General features: G+C 39.3%; 1 protein-coding gene and 1 long non-coding RNA gene across 2 annotated transcripts in view; one reads left to right on the forward strand and one right to left on the reverse strand.

Annotated features, from left to right (window-relative positions):
- LOC104850729 lies at nucleotides 1–3,826 on the forward strand. Its single transcript, XR_777049.1, has 3 exons — nucleotides 1–78; nucleotides 3,385–3,482; nucleotides 3,593–3,826. It is a non-coding gene; the product is annotated as an uncharacterized LOC104850729 (long non-coding RNA).
- Nucleotides 3,827–4,611: 785 nt separating this feature from the next.
- The window catches only part of LOC104850728 (ovostatin homolog), a 44,084-nt gene continuing 30,737 nt past the window's right edge, over nucleotides 4,612–17,958 (reverse strand). The window contains exons 22-36 of the mRNA XM_010607793.1: nucleotides 17,609–17,660; nucleotides 16,784–16,867; nucleotides 15,885–16,061; nucleotides 15,048–15,129; nucleotides 14,266–14,422; nucleotides 13,067–13,141; nucleotides 12,065–12,230; nucleotides 11,077–11,288; nucleotides 9,019–9,228; nucleotides 8,488–8,612; nucleotides 6,788–6,878; nucleotides 6,372–6,440; nucleotides 5,876–5,978; nucleotides 5,118–5,188; nucleotides 4,612–4,732 (exon numbers count right to left, since the gene is read on the reverse strand). Coding sequence (XP_010606095.1) covers nucleotides 5,121–5,188; nucleotides 5,876–5,978; nucleotides 6,372–6,440; nucleotides 6,788–6,878; nucleotides 8,488–8,612; nucleotides 9,019–9,228; nucleotides 11,077–11,288; nucleotides 12,065–12,230; nucleotides 13,067–13,141; nucleotides 14,266–14,422; nucleotides 15,048–15,129; nucleotides 15,885–16,061; nucleotides 16,784–16,867; nucleotides 17,609–17,660 — 1,671 coding nt within the window. The 3' untranslated portion in view covers nucleotides 4,612–4,732; nucleotides 5,118–5,120. The remainder of the gene's footprint in view (nucleotides 4,733–5,117; nucleotides 5,189–5,875; nucleotides 5,979–6,371; nucleotides 6,441–6,787; nucleotides 6,879–8,487; nucleotides 8,613–9,018; nucleotides 9,229–11,076; nucleotides 11,289–12,064; nucleotides 12,231–13,066; nucleotides 13,142–14,265; nucleotides 14,423–15,047; nucleotides 15,130–15,884; nucleotides 16,062–16,783; nucleotides 16,868–17,608; nucleotides 17,661–17,958) is intronic.

A 17,958-nucleotide genomic window follows, 5' to 3' on the forward strand; every position in this document is an offset into this window, starting at 1 on the left:
AAGAAAAGTCACAGAGAAAGGCCAAGACCCTGGAGCTCTGCAGCCAGGGCTGGTGCTGCTGGTTCTACCTCACACTGGGTGAGTAACTGCACGAACTGCTTAGTTTCCCTGGGCTTCTTTTCGTTTGTCTACTAACGGGAACATAACGACTGCAATATCTTAGGAGCTTGCAGTTGAAAATAGATAAAGTAATATATTTTAAATGATTAGCATAGTAACTGACACATAGCAAATATTTGGATAACTCTCTGTGGATACTAAGCCTCACCCTCTCTCTCTCTCTCTCTCTCTCTCTCTCTCTCTCTCTCTCTCTCTCTCTCTCCCTCTCTCTCTTCCCCCCAAAGCTCTAGCCATAAAGAGCATTTCTATGAAAAATGAGTGATTCATGGTAATGAAGCCTTCTGAAATTATTTATTTGGGATTAGCAGTCTAGAAAGAGACGAAAACATGAAACATGGAAGAGTCTATATGACAATGATATAGAAAAGAGGAAAATAATTTACAATGAATAAAAAAACCGCCCTTATCATCTGCAAGTAACAGAATATTGAACTAAAAGAGACTTTTCTTTTTTTGGTACTGGGGATCAAACTCAGGTCCTTGTGCTTGCAAAGCAGGCAGTGCAACCACTGAGCTAAACCCCCAGCCCTTAAAAGAGACTTTAAAAAAATGAACACCTTACTTCAGGGATTGGAGGAGCAGCCCAGTCATGTTGCTGAGTTTTGTGGGTCTGGCTGCTGTGCCTAAACAGGTTAGGTGCAGTACCATTTGCAGGTAAGCTCTTCTCTCTACCCAGAAAAGATTGCGAGGCAAAGAGTCAAAGGGAACTCAGTGAAAGTATTTATTGTAGAGCAAAAGCAGAAAGCAGCGTTTGTTGGAAAGTGGAAGCAAACAGCCCCAGGCAAACGGGCCTGGGAGGAGACCCAAATGGACTTTGTAAGGGACTCCTCCTGTAGGAGTTTGTAATGCAAGAAAAATGACTGCCCCAGCCAAGGGGAGATAACCTGCAGGTTACAAGCAGGAAAGGCTGACTTAGAAGTGGGCCTACAGGAGCTTGGGGTAGGTAGCCGGTGTCCTTTCATTAGCACCACTACTTGTAACATTAAACATCATTAAACATTAAACATTCTTTTAGGGCAGTAAGAGCTCTGCAGCTCTCCTTGCCAGGACCCTTCCCACACCCTCCGCCCCTCCTGGGCAGGTTACTTTGAGAAATCTCCTCACCCTCCCTCAGAACCCTGCTCGCCCTCAACATCATGCTTTACAGAAACCAATCTCTTGAGCTTACTGCTGGGTTCCTCTTGTTGGGTTAGGAGAAGAAAGATCCTGTGTAGGGCTTCTGGTTCATCCTCCCTGAGTCTCTTGCTGTTTCCCTGCTTCAAGTAGTAGTTGCCTTATGGTTATAGTGAAGATTACGTCTTTCTAACAATACCTGAATCTAGAAGAAAGGAGTCAGTAAGAACAAGTTTTCCCCCTTCATCTTTTTCTTCCTCTCCTTTTCCCTCTGTTCCTCTTTTAACCAAGAAGGATGGCCGCAGGTGCCATGCTGGGAGGGCTCTGTGCTGCTGCCTCACAAGACCTGAGCTGTTAGCCACTCCCTTCCCTCAGGGGCAGTCATGGCCTCAGTCAGAGGTCACAGATGCCACCTCACCAAGGTTTCTTCTCTTCCCTCACTGAACAACACTGAGTGCTGCATTGCTATCAAGGCCCGACTTTCTTGCCTTCGATTAGGACAAATCTCAAAGGCATCCCGACACCCCAGAGTGCGTGTTGAGACCTTTGGGGTACCGCCTTGTGGTTCAACTCTTCTTTCTGTGTCCTGTGTCCTTTCCCCCCACGGCTGCTGACTTTGGGAGTTCTCACCAACAAATCCCCTGGAGCCAAATCTGAGTTTCGGAGGCTGTGCTTCGGGGACTTAACCTACACGATAAGGTAATTGGTTTAGGAAAGTTGCAGCTCTTTCACAGCACCCTGGGTCGGAGCAGAACACAAGTTCTATTCCAAATTTAAAAGGAAGAGGAAGGTTTCTCAGGTGAGCAGCCATAAATACTTTTCGAGAAGTTTTATTTTGGCTGCTGCATTGTATCAGAGGGATGGGAACCGAGGAAGGAGGATCTGAAGTTTGAGGTCAAACCAGGCAGTGTAGATTTACCTTCAAAACGTATCTGGAATCCGATCCCTTTCTACCACTCCCCTGCTTCAACTGTGGTCCAAGCCAGCAGTGCTGTTGGCCTGCGTTACCCGCACAGATTCCATCAGGCCTGCTCACTTCTGCCACTGAACTCCCACCGCCTGCTCCCCACACAGCAGTCTGGGATCATTTTACAGCACCAGATCAGCTTCCTGTCCAATCCAAAACCCCGCAATGACTTCAGGTCTGCTCAGAGTGAAAGCTAAAGCCCTAATGTTGACCCTCCACCCCCTACCTGCCCAGCTCCCCATTGCGGTCCTATCTCCTTCCTTCCTACTGCTACATCGCCTCTTTTCTCGCTCTGCTCCACCCACACCGACTTTAGCACACTTCCACCTATGGGCCTTTTTAAGAAAAGATGATCATTACCTGATTTTATAGCCAGGAATCGTTTCTCTTCAGATTTCTATGTGGTTAGTTTCATCTCCTTCTTGAAATCTTCTGCTCAAGTCACTGTCTTAATAAGATCATCCTTAAACATCAGGTTTGATTTATCAGTCTTTTTCCTGTTTGTGTCCTACGGTGTTCTCCATCCTCTGATCCCTCTCTATATTGTACTGTTCCCATAGCACTTATCAGTGTCTCCTTTCCTATACTTGGTTGATCCGTTATTATGTCCGTTATATTGTCTGATTAAATGGTCTCCTGCATTAGAATTAAGCCCCATAAGGGCAGTCATTTTTATTATTATTTTCACTCACTGTTGTTTCCCAAACAGCTAGAAGAGGGTTTGGCCACTGTGAGAACTCAAGCTTGGTGTGAATGAAAACATGAGACAGGTGGATAAAAGAAAAAGAACTCCTGAGAGAAGAAAAATTCTCCACCGTGCCTGTGATCATGCCATGTCACTTTGACTAGTTTATGACATGCTTAGAGGATTAGTAAAGCACAGTGCTGGATGTGTCCCTGAGATATTCCCAGGGATGCTGGGCACACAGGCCAGCCATTTGGGGGAGGGGGACATACCTTGGTTGTGGGAAGCGCCAACCAATAAGCTTGTAGCTTAGATAAAATCAAAGGGAAAGAAAGAAGCTGGCGTGCAATCTGATGACCCCATTAAACTTGAGTGCATGTGTTTTTGCTGTGTGGACTTCAGAGCCAGTGCAGATCCACAGGAGCAGCTCCCCAGGAGCTCCCAGGTGTCCATTTTTGGATTGGTGCTATATCCCTGATCCCTGTTCTGTGGCTTCCAGCTTCTGGGACTGAACATCTACTGGATCCTCCTGCTGTCCAGCACACAAGACGGCCACTGTGGAGCTGGACACTCTCACCTCTCCCTTGAGCCTGCCTGGTAACTTCTCTTGCATAATTATATATTATATATAAATACATATATATACAGATCACACTGAACTGTGAAGTACGCCAAATGAAGGCACTTAGACCTGCTTTTTCTTGCAGTCTCGGAGAAAGTGTGCTGCCTTCAGTACCTGAACTGCACCCAAGCCTTTAATGAACACCTGTTAAGAGATTGCATAGATGAGCTGCTAAGTGTTCGTGCACGTGGGCGCTGTGCAAGTTGATTTCACTGTGTTAGGGATTTTCAGTCCCCCTCGTTACCCAAGCATGCATGCCAAGCCTGAATGTTGCATATCAAACTCCACTCACTGTGACTATTCAAATATCTCATTCAAGGAAAATAGGACTCTTATACATTTGAGATAAAGTTTCAAGGGAAATGAAGGGAATTTAGTTTGTGCTATATGACATTCATTTGTTGGTATATTGGGTAGGAACAGAGTTGATAGAATATATATTGCCAGTTTTATAGTTATTATTCTATAGTTATCAATTGTATACATCATGGCAGGGAATAATTATTATTACTACTCTCATAACAATTTGATACAACTTATTGAAGAGTAATACTCAATAACTTCTCTCATGATTTAACTTGACTATTATCGTAATGCTTTAATGGTGTTATAGTATTGTTATATAGAATGATTGAATACTTTTTCAATAATAAGTTATACACTCAGAACAATAACATAATTTTTAAAAGATAAAATATTTGATGAACTGCCTGATCTTGTATATAAACTCAATGATTCCATCATTTAAGTTATGACTATTTTCTACTTTTTCTTCCTTTTTTGACGTCTTTAACTGGGGAGATTCTAAGTGTTTTTTGTGTTTGTGTGTTTATTTTTGTTTCCTTGAGCTTTCAGAGAGTCCATTTCAATTTTCACCTAGTCTCATTCTTCCCTTCATATACCTCCTTCTCTAGATGTTGAAGGATTCCTATTCTATATGCCCTAATTTCTAAAACTCAAATTCAGAGTTGACAACAATAAAATAAACTATTCAAGCTGCTAGGAAACAAAGCCCTGAGCTTTATAGAAAACTATGAATGAACTATTAGAAGAAAAGAAAATCATGAACTCAAATATGAAATCATAGCATTTAATGGGGTAGAAAAGAGACAAAATTTGACAAGAAGACATAAAAGATTGTGGCTTATTCAAAATGTGCAGTATGTTATGGTTTTCTTCCAGGGCTGGTATAGAAGAGGAGCTTGTTAAAGAAATAGCTTTCCATCTAGGATTTAAAACAGATTTTAAAGAATAAACAAATATGTATGCATACATATATATAGATGGACAGATACAAAACATGATCTACATACAAATACACATCTACCATATTGAAGTGTTCAAATATATGTACATACATATTTGACCTATCAAGTTATAAAATGAAAATGAGAAGATTAATAAGAAGCACATATATGGCTGTGAACTCTGTAAAGCTATTTTAAGGAATTAATAAAATTTTAAATGATTATCAGGCTACTGATGTGTTACATAGAGCTATACAAACCATATGAAGTACTAGAGACTTCTCTGTTTCCCCCATTATTCTATTTTTAAAATTTTCTTACCAATAAAATTTTAATGGTCTATGATATAGTTAATTTCTTTACCTGTTACTTCTGTGTGTCTCGCTGGGAACCAGAAATATTACCAATGTTGTAAGAACCAAAGGCATATTCATCTGGAAAATAAAGGAACATGCATCCTTACCAAATCTCCAACTGTCATAACCAGCTTAGTCATACAATATAGTAAGCACATTAGTACGAAGTTTTCTAATAATTTTCAAGGAAGTAAGTACTCCCCATTTTGTAAATCCATAAACATCCCACTGCAGTTTGCCACTTGATGAAATGCATTCAATTAATGAATAAAAGAGACAGAATTCAAATACTTCTTGACAAATGTCATGTGAGATTCAATAAGAAACTAACAGTACCAACATTCCACAGAAAAGTTTTAGGGTCTCTGCAGTGCATTAGTAATTGTTTGGAACATAATCTATGCAAATTGTCCTGTAACATTTCAGAGTACTGTCCACCGCATCCTTAAGTCAAAGTCCACAGAGGTAACATAACATGGTGAGTGTTTGCATGAGCAGCAGTGACCACAACAAAAAGACTCGGAGGCTTAATATGGCTTGCAAGTCAAGTTAAAGGAGGACTTTTTCAGGTTCTAGGGAAACATTCTAAGTATTGAAAACTCTGCTCACTGGAAAATGCCTCAAGCAGAAGCTACATCCTGAAAAACAACAAGTCCCTGGTACAAAGTAAAAGTGTCTATTGTGTAGTCTGAAGAGAGGTTGATTTTGGAAAGTGTAGTAGCCTGGGCATCTCTTTATAGGCTGAGGCCATTGCCACTGGCCTACCTTTATCGTGGTAATTGCAGACCACCACCAGAGCTGGCTGAATGTTAGACACAAGGTTGCTTTGCTCAACAGAAAAAGTGAAACTGTTCGCTGTGTCAAAATCCTACAAAGATGAAAATTATAAATACATCATAGCAAGTCTGAAAGAGGAAAATGACTGAGAATTATTTCCAGAAGTTCCGTACCTGTCCAATTAAAGAGATCTAGAGTGACCGTTATCACACATAATGGAAAGGAGAGTTAGTTAACATTAAATTGTGTGAAATTTTAATTTCTGTTACTTATTGAAGGGCAAGGAATTTAGTTTAAAACTTTGGAGGAATATAAATGTTTGAGTGAGTGAGTGGTAATGAAGTATACACAGAAAAGATGGTTCTAAAACTCAAGTCACAGTATGGAGTTTCCTCAAAAAAAGGAAAAATAGAACCACTGTGCGATATAGCAACCCCACTTCTAAGTATGAAAAGAATTAGAAGAACAGTATTGCTGAACTTACACTTTCCAAGTAAAAAAGTACATGGTCGTTCTTGACTTCTGTCTTCATTACGTGGCCATTGTTTTCAAGCTTTGAAGAAATTGGTGGGGGAGGAAGGGGAGCAGATATTAAAATACGTGAGAGTGTCACTGCGGACTTGCTTGCTCAGGCTTTCTCTTCTGTGAGGTTCCACTTTATGGGATTTTCCTTGTCCCATAATGTTTTCATAGGCACAGTTAGAAATCAAATATGGAAATATTATCTGTGTTTTGCTACAAATTAAGAACTTCATCCCTCAGGTTACACTACAGCAAAAACACAACCCTGAACTTTGAAGTATGTCTAAGTGAGGAATTCCATGGTTTTGTCTGCTCACCGATTTTACCTAACACACTATTAATGTCTCTGTACTGAGAGATTGTGCTTCTATTGTCTACCTGCTCGATGGATGACATGACTGGGGTAAATCCTGAGAGCATCTTTACATCCACAAGGACCACACTGGGGTTGTTGTGAATTCCAGTATATCTGAAATTGAAGAAAGAAAAAATCCCACTCGCACATATACCAATTTAGAAAATGACCTGACACAGTGAGGCCGGAAGGAGTAGCCCGGAGTATAATGCAAAAACAGCAGTGGAGAGACCCAAGGAAAGCCATCTTCATACAGCTGAGAACCATCACAACCAAGTGACAGTGGATGAGGAAACACAGAGCAACAAATAGAGGAACAGATAAGGAATTAACTGAATCCAACACATGCCAAGCGCGGCTCTTGAGGGTATCTGAGATCTCAGAGACCGAACTTACAGCAAGGCTTACCCGTGTGCACTACACACATCAAGCTGGCCCACATTTACCCAACACCGGCTGATCTTTGTTTCAAAGGCAACGAGTGGCAGGATAGGAAGTGGCTGTGCCCCCAAGAAGTATTCTAGGCCTTGATCCTGTCTCTGCACAGCATTGCTGGAACTGCAGTTAAGATTTCCACAACGTATTTCATTCATAGCTCCGATGTTCCAGAGATTTTATATTTACAAATCTTGGGAAAGGTCTCCCAAACTAATTTTACTCAAGGCCTCCCTGCATATGAAATTAGGTTGAAATCTTTTGGCTTCTGTACATCATATTTGAATGCAAGAGGATTATTTTGTTTTCTTTTCAAAACAGTAAAAGATCTAAAATTTTGCTCTTTATTAGTATAAAATAACCATTTGCTGTCTTTCTTGTCTTGAGGAAGAACTGTCATGTCTTTGTTATCTCAAACTGGCAATAGTTCCACATGAAAAAAATCAAAGCAATGCCGGGCCCTCTTTGCAGCAAAGTTTTCAAATTATTCTTGCATAGAGTGTAAATTATTATACTTGCTCCAAATCCTAGCTCTGACTTAGTGGAAGTTGTACCAAACTGACGTCTGCACAGAAAGAAGTGAAGGGACCGTGATGTGTATGTAATATCACTGTCATCATCACACCTACCATCATTCTTATTTTGTTTTTCCACTCCTGTTTAAAATAATTATTCTTTTGCACCCACATTTATAGTGGCACAGTTTGTAATGGCTAAAACTTGGACATAGCCCAGTTGTCCATCAGTTGGAGACTGGATAAAGAAGATATGGCTTTTCTATAAAATGGAGTACTACTCAGCCATAAAGAATGAGTAACTGGAGCCATTCATAGGAAAATGGATGCACATTGAGGCCATGCTCTTAAGTGAAATAAATAAGACACACATGTGAAAATACTGAATAGTTTCTCTGGTGTGAAAAACTGAAAGTGTAAATAAGATCCAAATTGTATAACTGGTAATGGGAAATAGGAAGAAAAGGGCTAAAGGTGTAGGGGAAGTGGGAAGGATAGGGGAAAGGAAATAAGGGAAAAGAAAAAAATATGAGAAAAGGGAAAAATGAAAACAAAGTCTTTTTAAACAGGGGAGGATGGAGGGGGTGAAGGGAGGGCAGGAATATGGGGAAAAAAATGAGAACCAAGATCTGTCATGTAAAGATACAAGATCTCAAAGATGAGTGTAACTGTACCGCGGGCCTAAAGAGTACCAATAAACTCAATAAAAATATAAAATAATATTTTTTGATATCTCTCTAGTGTTGGAATTAATGTCAGACTTTGACACTCACTCGAGGGCCACTGTAAGGTCAAAATGGGTCTGTAACACATCTGAAGAGGTGTTCTTGATGATTTCCAAGGAAAGGGAAAACCCAGATGCCTTCTTGGGAAGTGGCACATTAAACTTGATGGTTGCCTAGAACAGATAAGTGAGAGAAAACTCACTTTGTACTGAGAACTGAAGGACCTATTATTTTTATACAGTATTTCCATTCTTTACATATTTCACAGATTTCTCACCAGGCAATCAGACTAAGTTGACTTTAGTTTTCACCAGAGACTGACTCTTTACCAACATCCTTTAAGGAACATAGAATGTTTTATACTGACAACATTCCTCAAGGAACTTCTAGCCAGGTATTCTTGAAGAGTGAGTACTTCTTCATAAAATAACTGAGTTTCTGTTACTGATGGGGAAACCTGAGAGGGAGCGTAGAGATGAACGCGGAATCATGCGAGATGCCAAGACCACACTTCATCTATAACCACCATGGATTCTCACTGGCAGACCCTCTCCTCCTTTTCAGGAAGGCTTCTGTTACCTGGATAAATGCACAACCCTGGCCTTCCACATCGACTCTGTACTGTCCTTCTGCATTCGTTAGCTCTGAACGTTGGACCAGTAAACGGTTTTCCCTGTTAATCTGGAAAATCTCCATGGATTCCTCACTTGTGAAGGTGACAGTGTTTCTTCCGTTCGAGAAGGTTAATTTCATGTAGCTGGTGATGGCAAGAAGACAGACCGTGGTGTCCTGCAAAGAGCAGTACAAGCTATTGTAATACAGAGTTAGGCATCATTTGACTACAACCTTTCAGTCAATCCACAGAACTATTCCTAAAGCAAGTCAACAGAGCACCAAGAAGCAATATTCTGAACAATAAAAAATATATGTACTTGTGAAATTGTTACCATTTCATTTTCTTCAATAAATCTTAATTTAATTTTAATTTTCTAAATGATTTGATAAAATGTAACCTCTCTCTTGAAAATGTAAAGGTGCTGTATAGTTTGGTGACCTCACAGTACCTCCTACGCCACTCAACTTAGAAAAAGAAAACAGAGGGCTGCTGGTTACTCCTGGGGTTTGCTGCTGAGCTGCCTCCTCCTTCCTCCCAACTTTTCTCTTTACCCCCAACTTTCCCTGTCTCCCTGGTCCTGCTCCATTTGCATTCTCAACTTCTTCCTGGGCACACAGAAAGCTGTTGAATCCAGCGTTCAGAGCACCTGCCTTGTTGCCCTTTTCTGTCCAGCATTGTTTTCTGGCTTAACCTAGTAGCTTTATCCTTTGCTTTTGCCTTCTCTTCACTCTTAAATCCCATTCACCAAAGTGGCTTTAGGCCTTTGGATATTTTGGAACCTATCTTCTGGAGACGCTGGCTTTGGACTCATCTGTGAAATTATGTAGTTAGGAACCGTCTGCCTAAGAATTTGCACTATTTAAACCTGCAGGAACTGGGTGTGGCAGCTAATCCTAACCCTATAATTCCTGGCGGGGGCAGAAGCAGGAGGAAGAGTGAGTTTGAGGCCAGCGTAGGCTACATACTGAGTACAAGGCCAATCTGGATTAAATAATGAGACCTTGTCTCAAAAAACAACCAATGAACCAACCAACAGCAACAATCACAAAACCTGCATGGGAGTCAGGATGGATAATTTTTAAGAACAAAGGAGAAATTTCCCTCAGCATTCTTTTCTACCCCCACCCATTCCAGCCTTCAAGTGCTGTGATGGAGAGCTCAGAGGGTCAGTCCTGTGGGGTGGACCCTTGGGTTATCTCACCAGAACAAGGGCTAAGAGTCCATGGGTCAAGAACATTTGATCAGAATTTCAAAGGATGGTACCCTTTCTCCTTTCCTCTACATTTCTTATATTCTTTTTATGTCCTTTGTTTCTACTTCTTTTTCCTTTTCTTAATTGGCATTGGAATTAAAGTACATTTTAAAGTATGTGTTGTATTTACTGAAGTTTTTAATGTCCCTGGCTCATAACACAAGGAAAGACAGAATCAGGAGACCTTTGGAGACTCTGTTAGTCTATGGTTTTACTAAAAAACCTAAGACTAAAAGGTGAGGGAAATGAGCATTTTCCCAGTGGAAATAAATCTGCATTTCCTTGCACTTTCAATTTTTCTTGAAAAAAACAAATTATTGGTTTTATGTTTACTCATTTCCCCCATTATTCATTCCTCTCATGTTCTTTTTTCATTGCATAGACCACAAGATCAGGGGGAGATTTTTCTTTTTGGTTGATGTGCAGTCTGAGTTCAGCATCGTCTGATCACTAATGTATCAAGACTCTGACGCCTGTGCCCAAAATATCTTCTAAAATCACATTCTATTTTTTTGCTGTGTAAAGGAAGCTATTGACAGGGCATAAAGAAGAGGCCTCATTTTATTTATCTATTATTTATAGAGGTTTTCCTTAAAGATGCCTGATAACCAATAACAGACCATAAATAATTGTTGACCAAATAAAATAGGATTTAAAAACTGAAACACTCTTCATCTTAGCAGGGGCATTGTGGAGATTGTGCTTGTGCTCGGAGCTCACTGCAGAGCAGAATCTTCTGCATTAAGCACGTCGCTTTCACATCAGTCACCTGGATGGAAGCGAAGCCCCCGTGGGAGTTCATCTTCTGGACGAGCCACTGCACGATCTTGCTAGCATAGGAGAAGTCCAGCGTTCTCCGCGACAGCACAGCCAGCAGCACGTAACACGTCTTCTCAGTTTCACTAGAAGGAGCCCAAGGAATGAAGGATGGGAAGCTGCCTGTCTTGGCTTTCTTTTCTTCCTCCCAGTATATCACATTATCTGAGAAAAAATGAAGACCTTCTCATAGTCACTAGGCAAAGAGTTTTCATGTGGCTTCTATGACAAGTCCTTAAAAAGTTACACAGATAGAGAATGCAAATTCCATTCCTGGTCTCTGTATTGGGCTGAGCTATGTGGCCCTGAAATTCATATGCTGAAGCCCTCCCCTCTGAGACCTCAATGGGTCTGCATTTGGAGATGGGATCTTTCCAAAAGGTCATTAAATTAAGGTAAGTCTTTTAGGGTGGGGTGTTATCCAATCAGGTGATCCGTAAAAGAAGGGGAAACTTGTGTACACCAGAAGGCCACCAGAGGTTCATGCACATATAAGAAAAACTATGTGAAAACAGATGGGAAGACATCCATCTACAGAAGGAAAAAAACATACTTCACATCTTGATCTTAGACTTCTACCTGCGAGAACTGTGAGAGAATAAATTTTGGTTAAAGTTAACCAATTTGTGGCCTTTTATTGTTATAAACCGGCCAAGTAACATATAGCAACTCTTTAAGGTGGAAATTAGTTCTATAAGTAACTATTACTGCCTGTGGCATGGAACTCTGCTTGATTTCCTTAACTACATTTATTTGAGATGGAACTATCAGCAAAGAAAAACAGTGAAATCTAAAGTATGTAATATTCTTTAAAGATAAAGGAGCACTGAAGAATTCCAGAAAAGAAACAGATGTACTGGCGAAGAGAGGATTGCTTAGAAAGTTGTACCACTTTGTTTCAAGATCAACTCCCACTTGATAAAATGAATGACACAGCTTACTCATTTTTGTGGCAGATTGATCCAAGATCTGGAGCAAGGATTCCACTTGCTCTTCTTTTCCAGCTAATGCAAAAGTGTAGGCTAGGACAGCATGAGTGTAGCCATTAGTGACGCCTCTTTGCAAGGCATCTTCCAGGCAAAAGAGCCCATTTCTTAAAGCAGGAAACTAGGGAGGAGAAAAACATATATGTTAAAATCACACCTGAATATTTTATAAGCTCTCTGAATATTCAAGCTAGTCACTACTTATAATGTATAAAATACATGCTTGAGTACATTTTACAAACAAATGTATTCATAATACTCATATGTACTATACCTTGAAAATATCATTAAAATAAATTTGTAATGCCATTATTAGTATGTGAGAAACAAAATTTCTTATAAGGAAATGATAGCTTTTTTGTCTTATCAGTGTTATTTAGTTATAACAAATTTATTCTGTGTGAGAAAGCAGACAAATTTACTCTTAAGATCTAAAATATTTTGCTTTGATGCCTTAAACACAGGTTTACATTTCTGTAGATGATTTTCAAGATATGCCAAGTATCCTGAAAATTCCTACCTCTTAATTTAGGAATAGGTTTTGGAATCAGATAAGCTGAAGTGTGGGTAGGGAGGTAGGCAGGGTAATTTCCACTTAGTTTGAAAATGTTTACTCACTGATTATATATAAAGCGACATAATTTGAAGTTATAAAATTGCTTAGAACAGAGGTTCTCAATCTGAAATTCTTGCCTGAACTTTAGCAGATACATGAATAACTGAGATTATGTGCAACACTTGAGCATTTGTGCCAAATATATTCTACCTCGGGAAAACCCTACTGATGTGTATCAAAGGAATTTCTGAATGAAAGTTTACATAGCATCAATTTGAAAGTGGTAATGGATGAAATGTTCTCTCAATGTATCATCCTGGCTAAGAATTTCATTCACTCAGAATGTAGTCCGTCTAAGGGGCTTTTAGCGGACTGAAGCCAAATGAGAATGGGATCCATACAGTGGAGTTGAGTCCAGCTTCAAGGAACATCACAACGATAGATGAGGTCAGAATGATGTCCTCTTCCTCGCCACCCTAAGACCAAAGACCAAAGGAACTTTACTGTATACTGGATGCAAAGCACAAAAGAAAGTTTATTTTTCTGAAAGGAAACTGAGTAAGAAAGAAATAATGGAACAGAGACCCTTGTTCATAAAAACACCTGAACATATATTTTCTCTCTCTTTCTCTCTCTCTTTTTTTTTGTGGTGTGAGAGACAGAACCCATGTATTCACAACAGCTAGGCAAGCACACTCTACCACTGAGCTGTACCCCTTTCCAAATGTGTGTTATTTAAAAATCAATTAATAGCAATGCTGCTTGAGCAATAATTCATTAAAATACAATATAATCATAAGGCATAAACATTTTAAAATATATTTCATGGCATATTAATATTTATGTGTTTTGGTATCATGCAGGGATCCCAAGTACTTCATATAACTCTAACTGTATTTGATATTAATTTGAGAAAAGGCAAGAGTTTCTGCTGAGGTGAAACAAAGTGTTTAGAAACCTCCTGAAAAATTCCCTGTACAAGAGATAAGAATAGACATGGACAACAATCTTTGATCTTCAAAGAAAGGAAGTCAGAAGGAAGGAAAATGTTTTGTGACTTACGCCTTAGACAAGAAAAGCAAAGGGGTAAACCCTGCCAAAAACGTACTTTGTCTCATGTGCACTGTGGCCCAGGCAGGTGTGGCCAGTGAGGCTTTCTGTGAGAGGGTATCGGAGGGGCTTGCTTCTCAGAACAAAGTAAACTATCAAGCAGTCGCCCCGAAACTTTCTTGTCATTCATGACTAGGAACAAATTTACATTCCTTGTGTACTCAAGACCTTTTCCTTTAGCACAGCATTGTCTGGTTCCAAACTTATGAATGCACTTTCTCTAGGCTTTCTTTTCTCTCTGTTTCCATTTTACTTACTACAGAGGACTGGCTCTATGTAAGGATTAAAGACTGACTAAGACAGACCAAAGTGTAGGAGCAGTTATAGCCAGGCTATGGTTAAATATACGTGCAGCAGGAATGTGGCTGTTGACCAGGCTCACAAGGCACAAGATTCCCATGAAAAATGACCACATTCCACCTGTGGTCGGCAAGAGGTAAAGAAAGGCAGGCAACGTGGAGGAATGAAAAAGCTTCATTCTGTTTCTCACCTCCCAAGCATTGTTGGAAAACTTTTCATCACTTTCAAAGCAGCCATTTGCTTTCTGTTTGCTTAAAAGCCAGATTAAGGTCTGTGTTTGAACTGTTTCGTCAATGAACACGTACTTCTTCATTCTCTCAAATGTCTTATAAGTAAGGACGCTGAACCTGTAGGGCAGGTCATCAAAGAAAAAGTCAGATAAAATAGAAGCGATGATGTCAGCCACTTTTCAGCTTCATGCCGACTGTTCTCTTTGTGTAATGGATTCATTCAACTTGTCCAATGCCATCTGTAACAAGTTGCGGCCAATAGTGGCTCTTTGGAGTCAGTGGTGGACTATTTTGAATAGGTATCTATAGAAATGAGAGAACCAAATTTTGAGGCTGTTTACATCCAAAGGTCTTTCTCTATACTCTACTAAATTAGGCATACATGGAGACTCACCTGTCATAATCAGATACTTTGGGCCTCCTAGTTTAATTTTCCTGAATCAGTACAGCTCCGTGAGAAGCACAGAGTAAGGTGTGGCATTTTCCATACAGTTAACCAGCTACAGCTATAGGGAGCTGCCATGAAGTGATCAGACAGCTAAGCAAACTGCGTGAGACTCTAGGTAGACTGTGGCAGAATTAGAATAAGCGAATCTTCTGGTTTTATCTGATTCTGCTCTGGAAATTCACCCTGAAAGTCACTTTGCTGGAAAACATCCAATGGCCATAGCCACCTCCCACTTCTTGTAAGCCCTCCTCAGATGATGTCTGTATTGTTGAAAATAAAATTTTAATCTCTCACCATATGTCTCCTTTCTTTTTTCTCTGCCAAATCACACTATAAGAACCATCAAAGTTTTTGAAAGACAACTGCTTTTGATAACCTAAAATACAACACAGTAGGAATTTATTTTTTAACCCAAGCAAGAAAAACAAAAAAACAAAACAAAACAAAAAACCAACAGTGTAGTACAAACTCTGAGTTTTGCTGTTAAACATAAGAACATTTCTAGGGTAATCATGTCAATTTTAATTTCTGACACTCATGTTCTCTATAGCTAATGGAGAAAAAAAATAACTGTTACTTCATAAGATTTTGGTGACAAATAACACACAAATATGCCTTGCTTACAAATTGACTCATCATTAGTACTTATTAATTAATAATTTTGCTTTAAGGTCTTTTTATTTCATTCAGTTCTACCTTTCTGAAAAGAAGAACTGAAGGCATTTACCCCTGGACTTGTCACTGATATCACGTTTTACAGTTCATAGACCCTTTTTCTACATTCAGGTCAGATCATTTCATTGCAATAGAACACTAATAGGTGAATACACCCAGAATAAATGAATCATTCTTAACAATGATGAACAATAACAACAATCAATGTAGCTTGGCAAAATATTAGGCATTAAAAAATCTCTGAGTTCATAATTGAAAACATTACAATTCTAAATTATGAAGCTGAGTGACCATACAAATTCTGTTGTAAAAAATAAAACAGCTAAGACTCAATAGTACTTATCTTCAGGTCCACTTTTGCTTTATCAGACTACTGCATAATAACAGCTTTATTACATCTTAGTAATAGTAAATGCGCATTTCACTTATTATGGGAAGGAACTAAAATCATCTCACCATTAGACAAGAGAGAGAATGCCTTAGATTTGACTCCCTCTGTCATTTGTTTAGTAGAGCTCAGGTAATCAAGGACGTAGGTATTGGAGGCAAGAAGGGCAATATTCTGCTCTCCCCATCCATAGGGCATTTGGAGAAGATTCTCCAGATTCTGTGTTGCAACTCCTAGAATATCCCCTAAAATAGGAAAAGCAGAGTCGTGTCACTTGCAGCTGACAGCTTGACATTAATAACCATATATTAAAGAGGTGTGGTATAAATAAAAAACATTCATACTGAGTATAAATGGTGCAAACATGGAAACGTTTCATAAAGTGCTGTAAAAGGAGGCAGCCATGAGGAGTAAATTAAAAGGGTTCCTGGTATGAAAAACTATTTCTGAAATCTCATTACCAGACAGAGCAGGAAGCTAGGAAAGTGCATTTGTTTGCTTGTTTGGTTTTGGAGAATCTGACCCTATGAAATATAAACTGCAATACACCCCTCACACCAAAAGGTGTTAATGATAAGGTGCTAACAAAAGGTGCTGATGATGAGAAAATGTCTCTTTTAGAAAATATCTCTCCCTTTAGAGGAAAATCCCAATATCTTAAACATGCATAGTTTGTTCTGATTCCTGAGACGTGATCTAGTATTTCAGATTAAGGGTTATAACACAACCCTTTGTTTCCTGAATACCAGTTATCATCTAACAGGTGTTTCGTAGGGATATAGATTTGGAAATGGTAGCACAATCCCTTCCAATCCTAGATGGAAACAAGCATAGAGCATGATCTGAACAGTGATTCCTTCCAATTGATAGCTTAAGAAAATCTCTTTATTTGTTATTTTAGAAATTTTCTGAGATCACCTTAACCAAGACTTCTATATCAATATGAGGCAAAATTTAATCAACTTACCCATGACAATTAAAAAGGCTCTGGCTGAACCTTCTGCTATGTCATTTGGCAACTCCAGCACCACCTGCTTGGAGGCTTTGGTACCTGAGAAGAAAAGTACCATTAAAACAACAAGAAGACTTCTTTTTGTAAATAATAGCAGCAGATTTTAGGAACAAACATATTAAGAAACAGATTCCATTGTCTATTTTTCTTCTACAAATTGCTTTTCAGATGAAATAAAATTGAGGACTAAATCATTTTGAACAATAATACATTCAGAAAATGGTCTATAAAGCTGGCCTCCATTCTCCACTAATTTAAAATATTTATTAATGGAAAAATGTAAAAGTATAAAAACTACTGCCCACATGATGTACAAAACCACATACCCAAAAGGCACAGCTTACAGAGTCTTACAAAACATTAAAGTTGGATTTCACAAGGTGAAATAGTACTTCCAATGGACATAATGCAGACAAGTGAGGGTCAGTAATGTGTCTATGGATTGCTTAATTCTAAGAGCACCAAAGCAAAGATTATGTTATGGAACATTGCTACATAATCCTGATTTCTCATCGACTGACACTGTGTGGTGGTTATATGATAAAATACACAGATGAGAAAAGTAGATTGAGGCAGAATAGTACCATAGGTTTTAAAAGTATTTTCTAGGCATAAATTATAAATTATACAATGATAAAATTATACAATGAAGATCAGACACGAGATAAAGTAATCTAAGGGTAATAAAAATGAAATCGAATGGCAAGTGGACTAATGTATGGGGAGAGGAAATAAACTGGTCTAGTTGATAAAAGTTCTTATTTTCAAAAATCTTCTTACCTTTTGTGCAAATAAGAAAACTCTGGGTCATTTCCTTTTCAATACCTTCGGGCTGTCAAAGAGGAAGTAAAAAAACAACCAATAAATAAGGAAACTAGTTTGGATTGGCTTTCTACTTCAAGCTGTCAATCAGGCCTGGTAGGCAGGGCTGGCCAGGTGGGCTGTTGTCCTCTCTGTCCGTATCTAGAGGTCACTACACATACCCAGCACCTTGGGTTGAACAATGAGGGACAATCTCAATCCCTCTGCACCGGTCTAGCATTCTCACAGACAAAGGAAAGTGTCCTGTAGAGTAGGACACGCCAACAGGCAGGCAAGACTGCTCCCTGCCAAGCACGGAGTCCTGCAGA

This window comes from Fukomys damarensis, unplaced genomic scaffold, assembly GCF_012274545.1.
Source record: "Fukomys damarensis isolate Sample0158 unplaced genomic scaffold, DMR_v1.0_HiC HiC_scaffold_19, whole genome shotgun sequence".
Classification (NCBI taxonomy): Eukaryota; Metazoa; Chordata; class Mammalia; order Rodentia; family Bathyergidae; genus Fukomys; species Fukomys damarensis.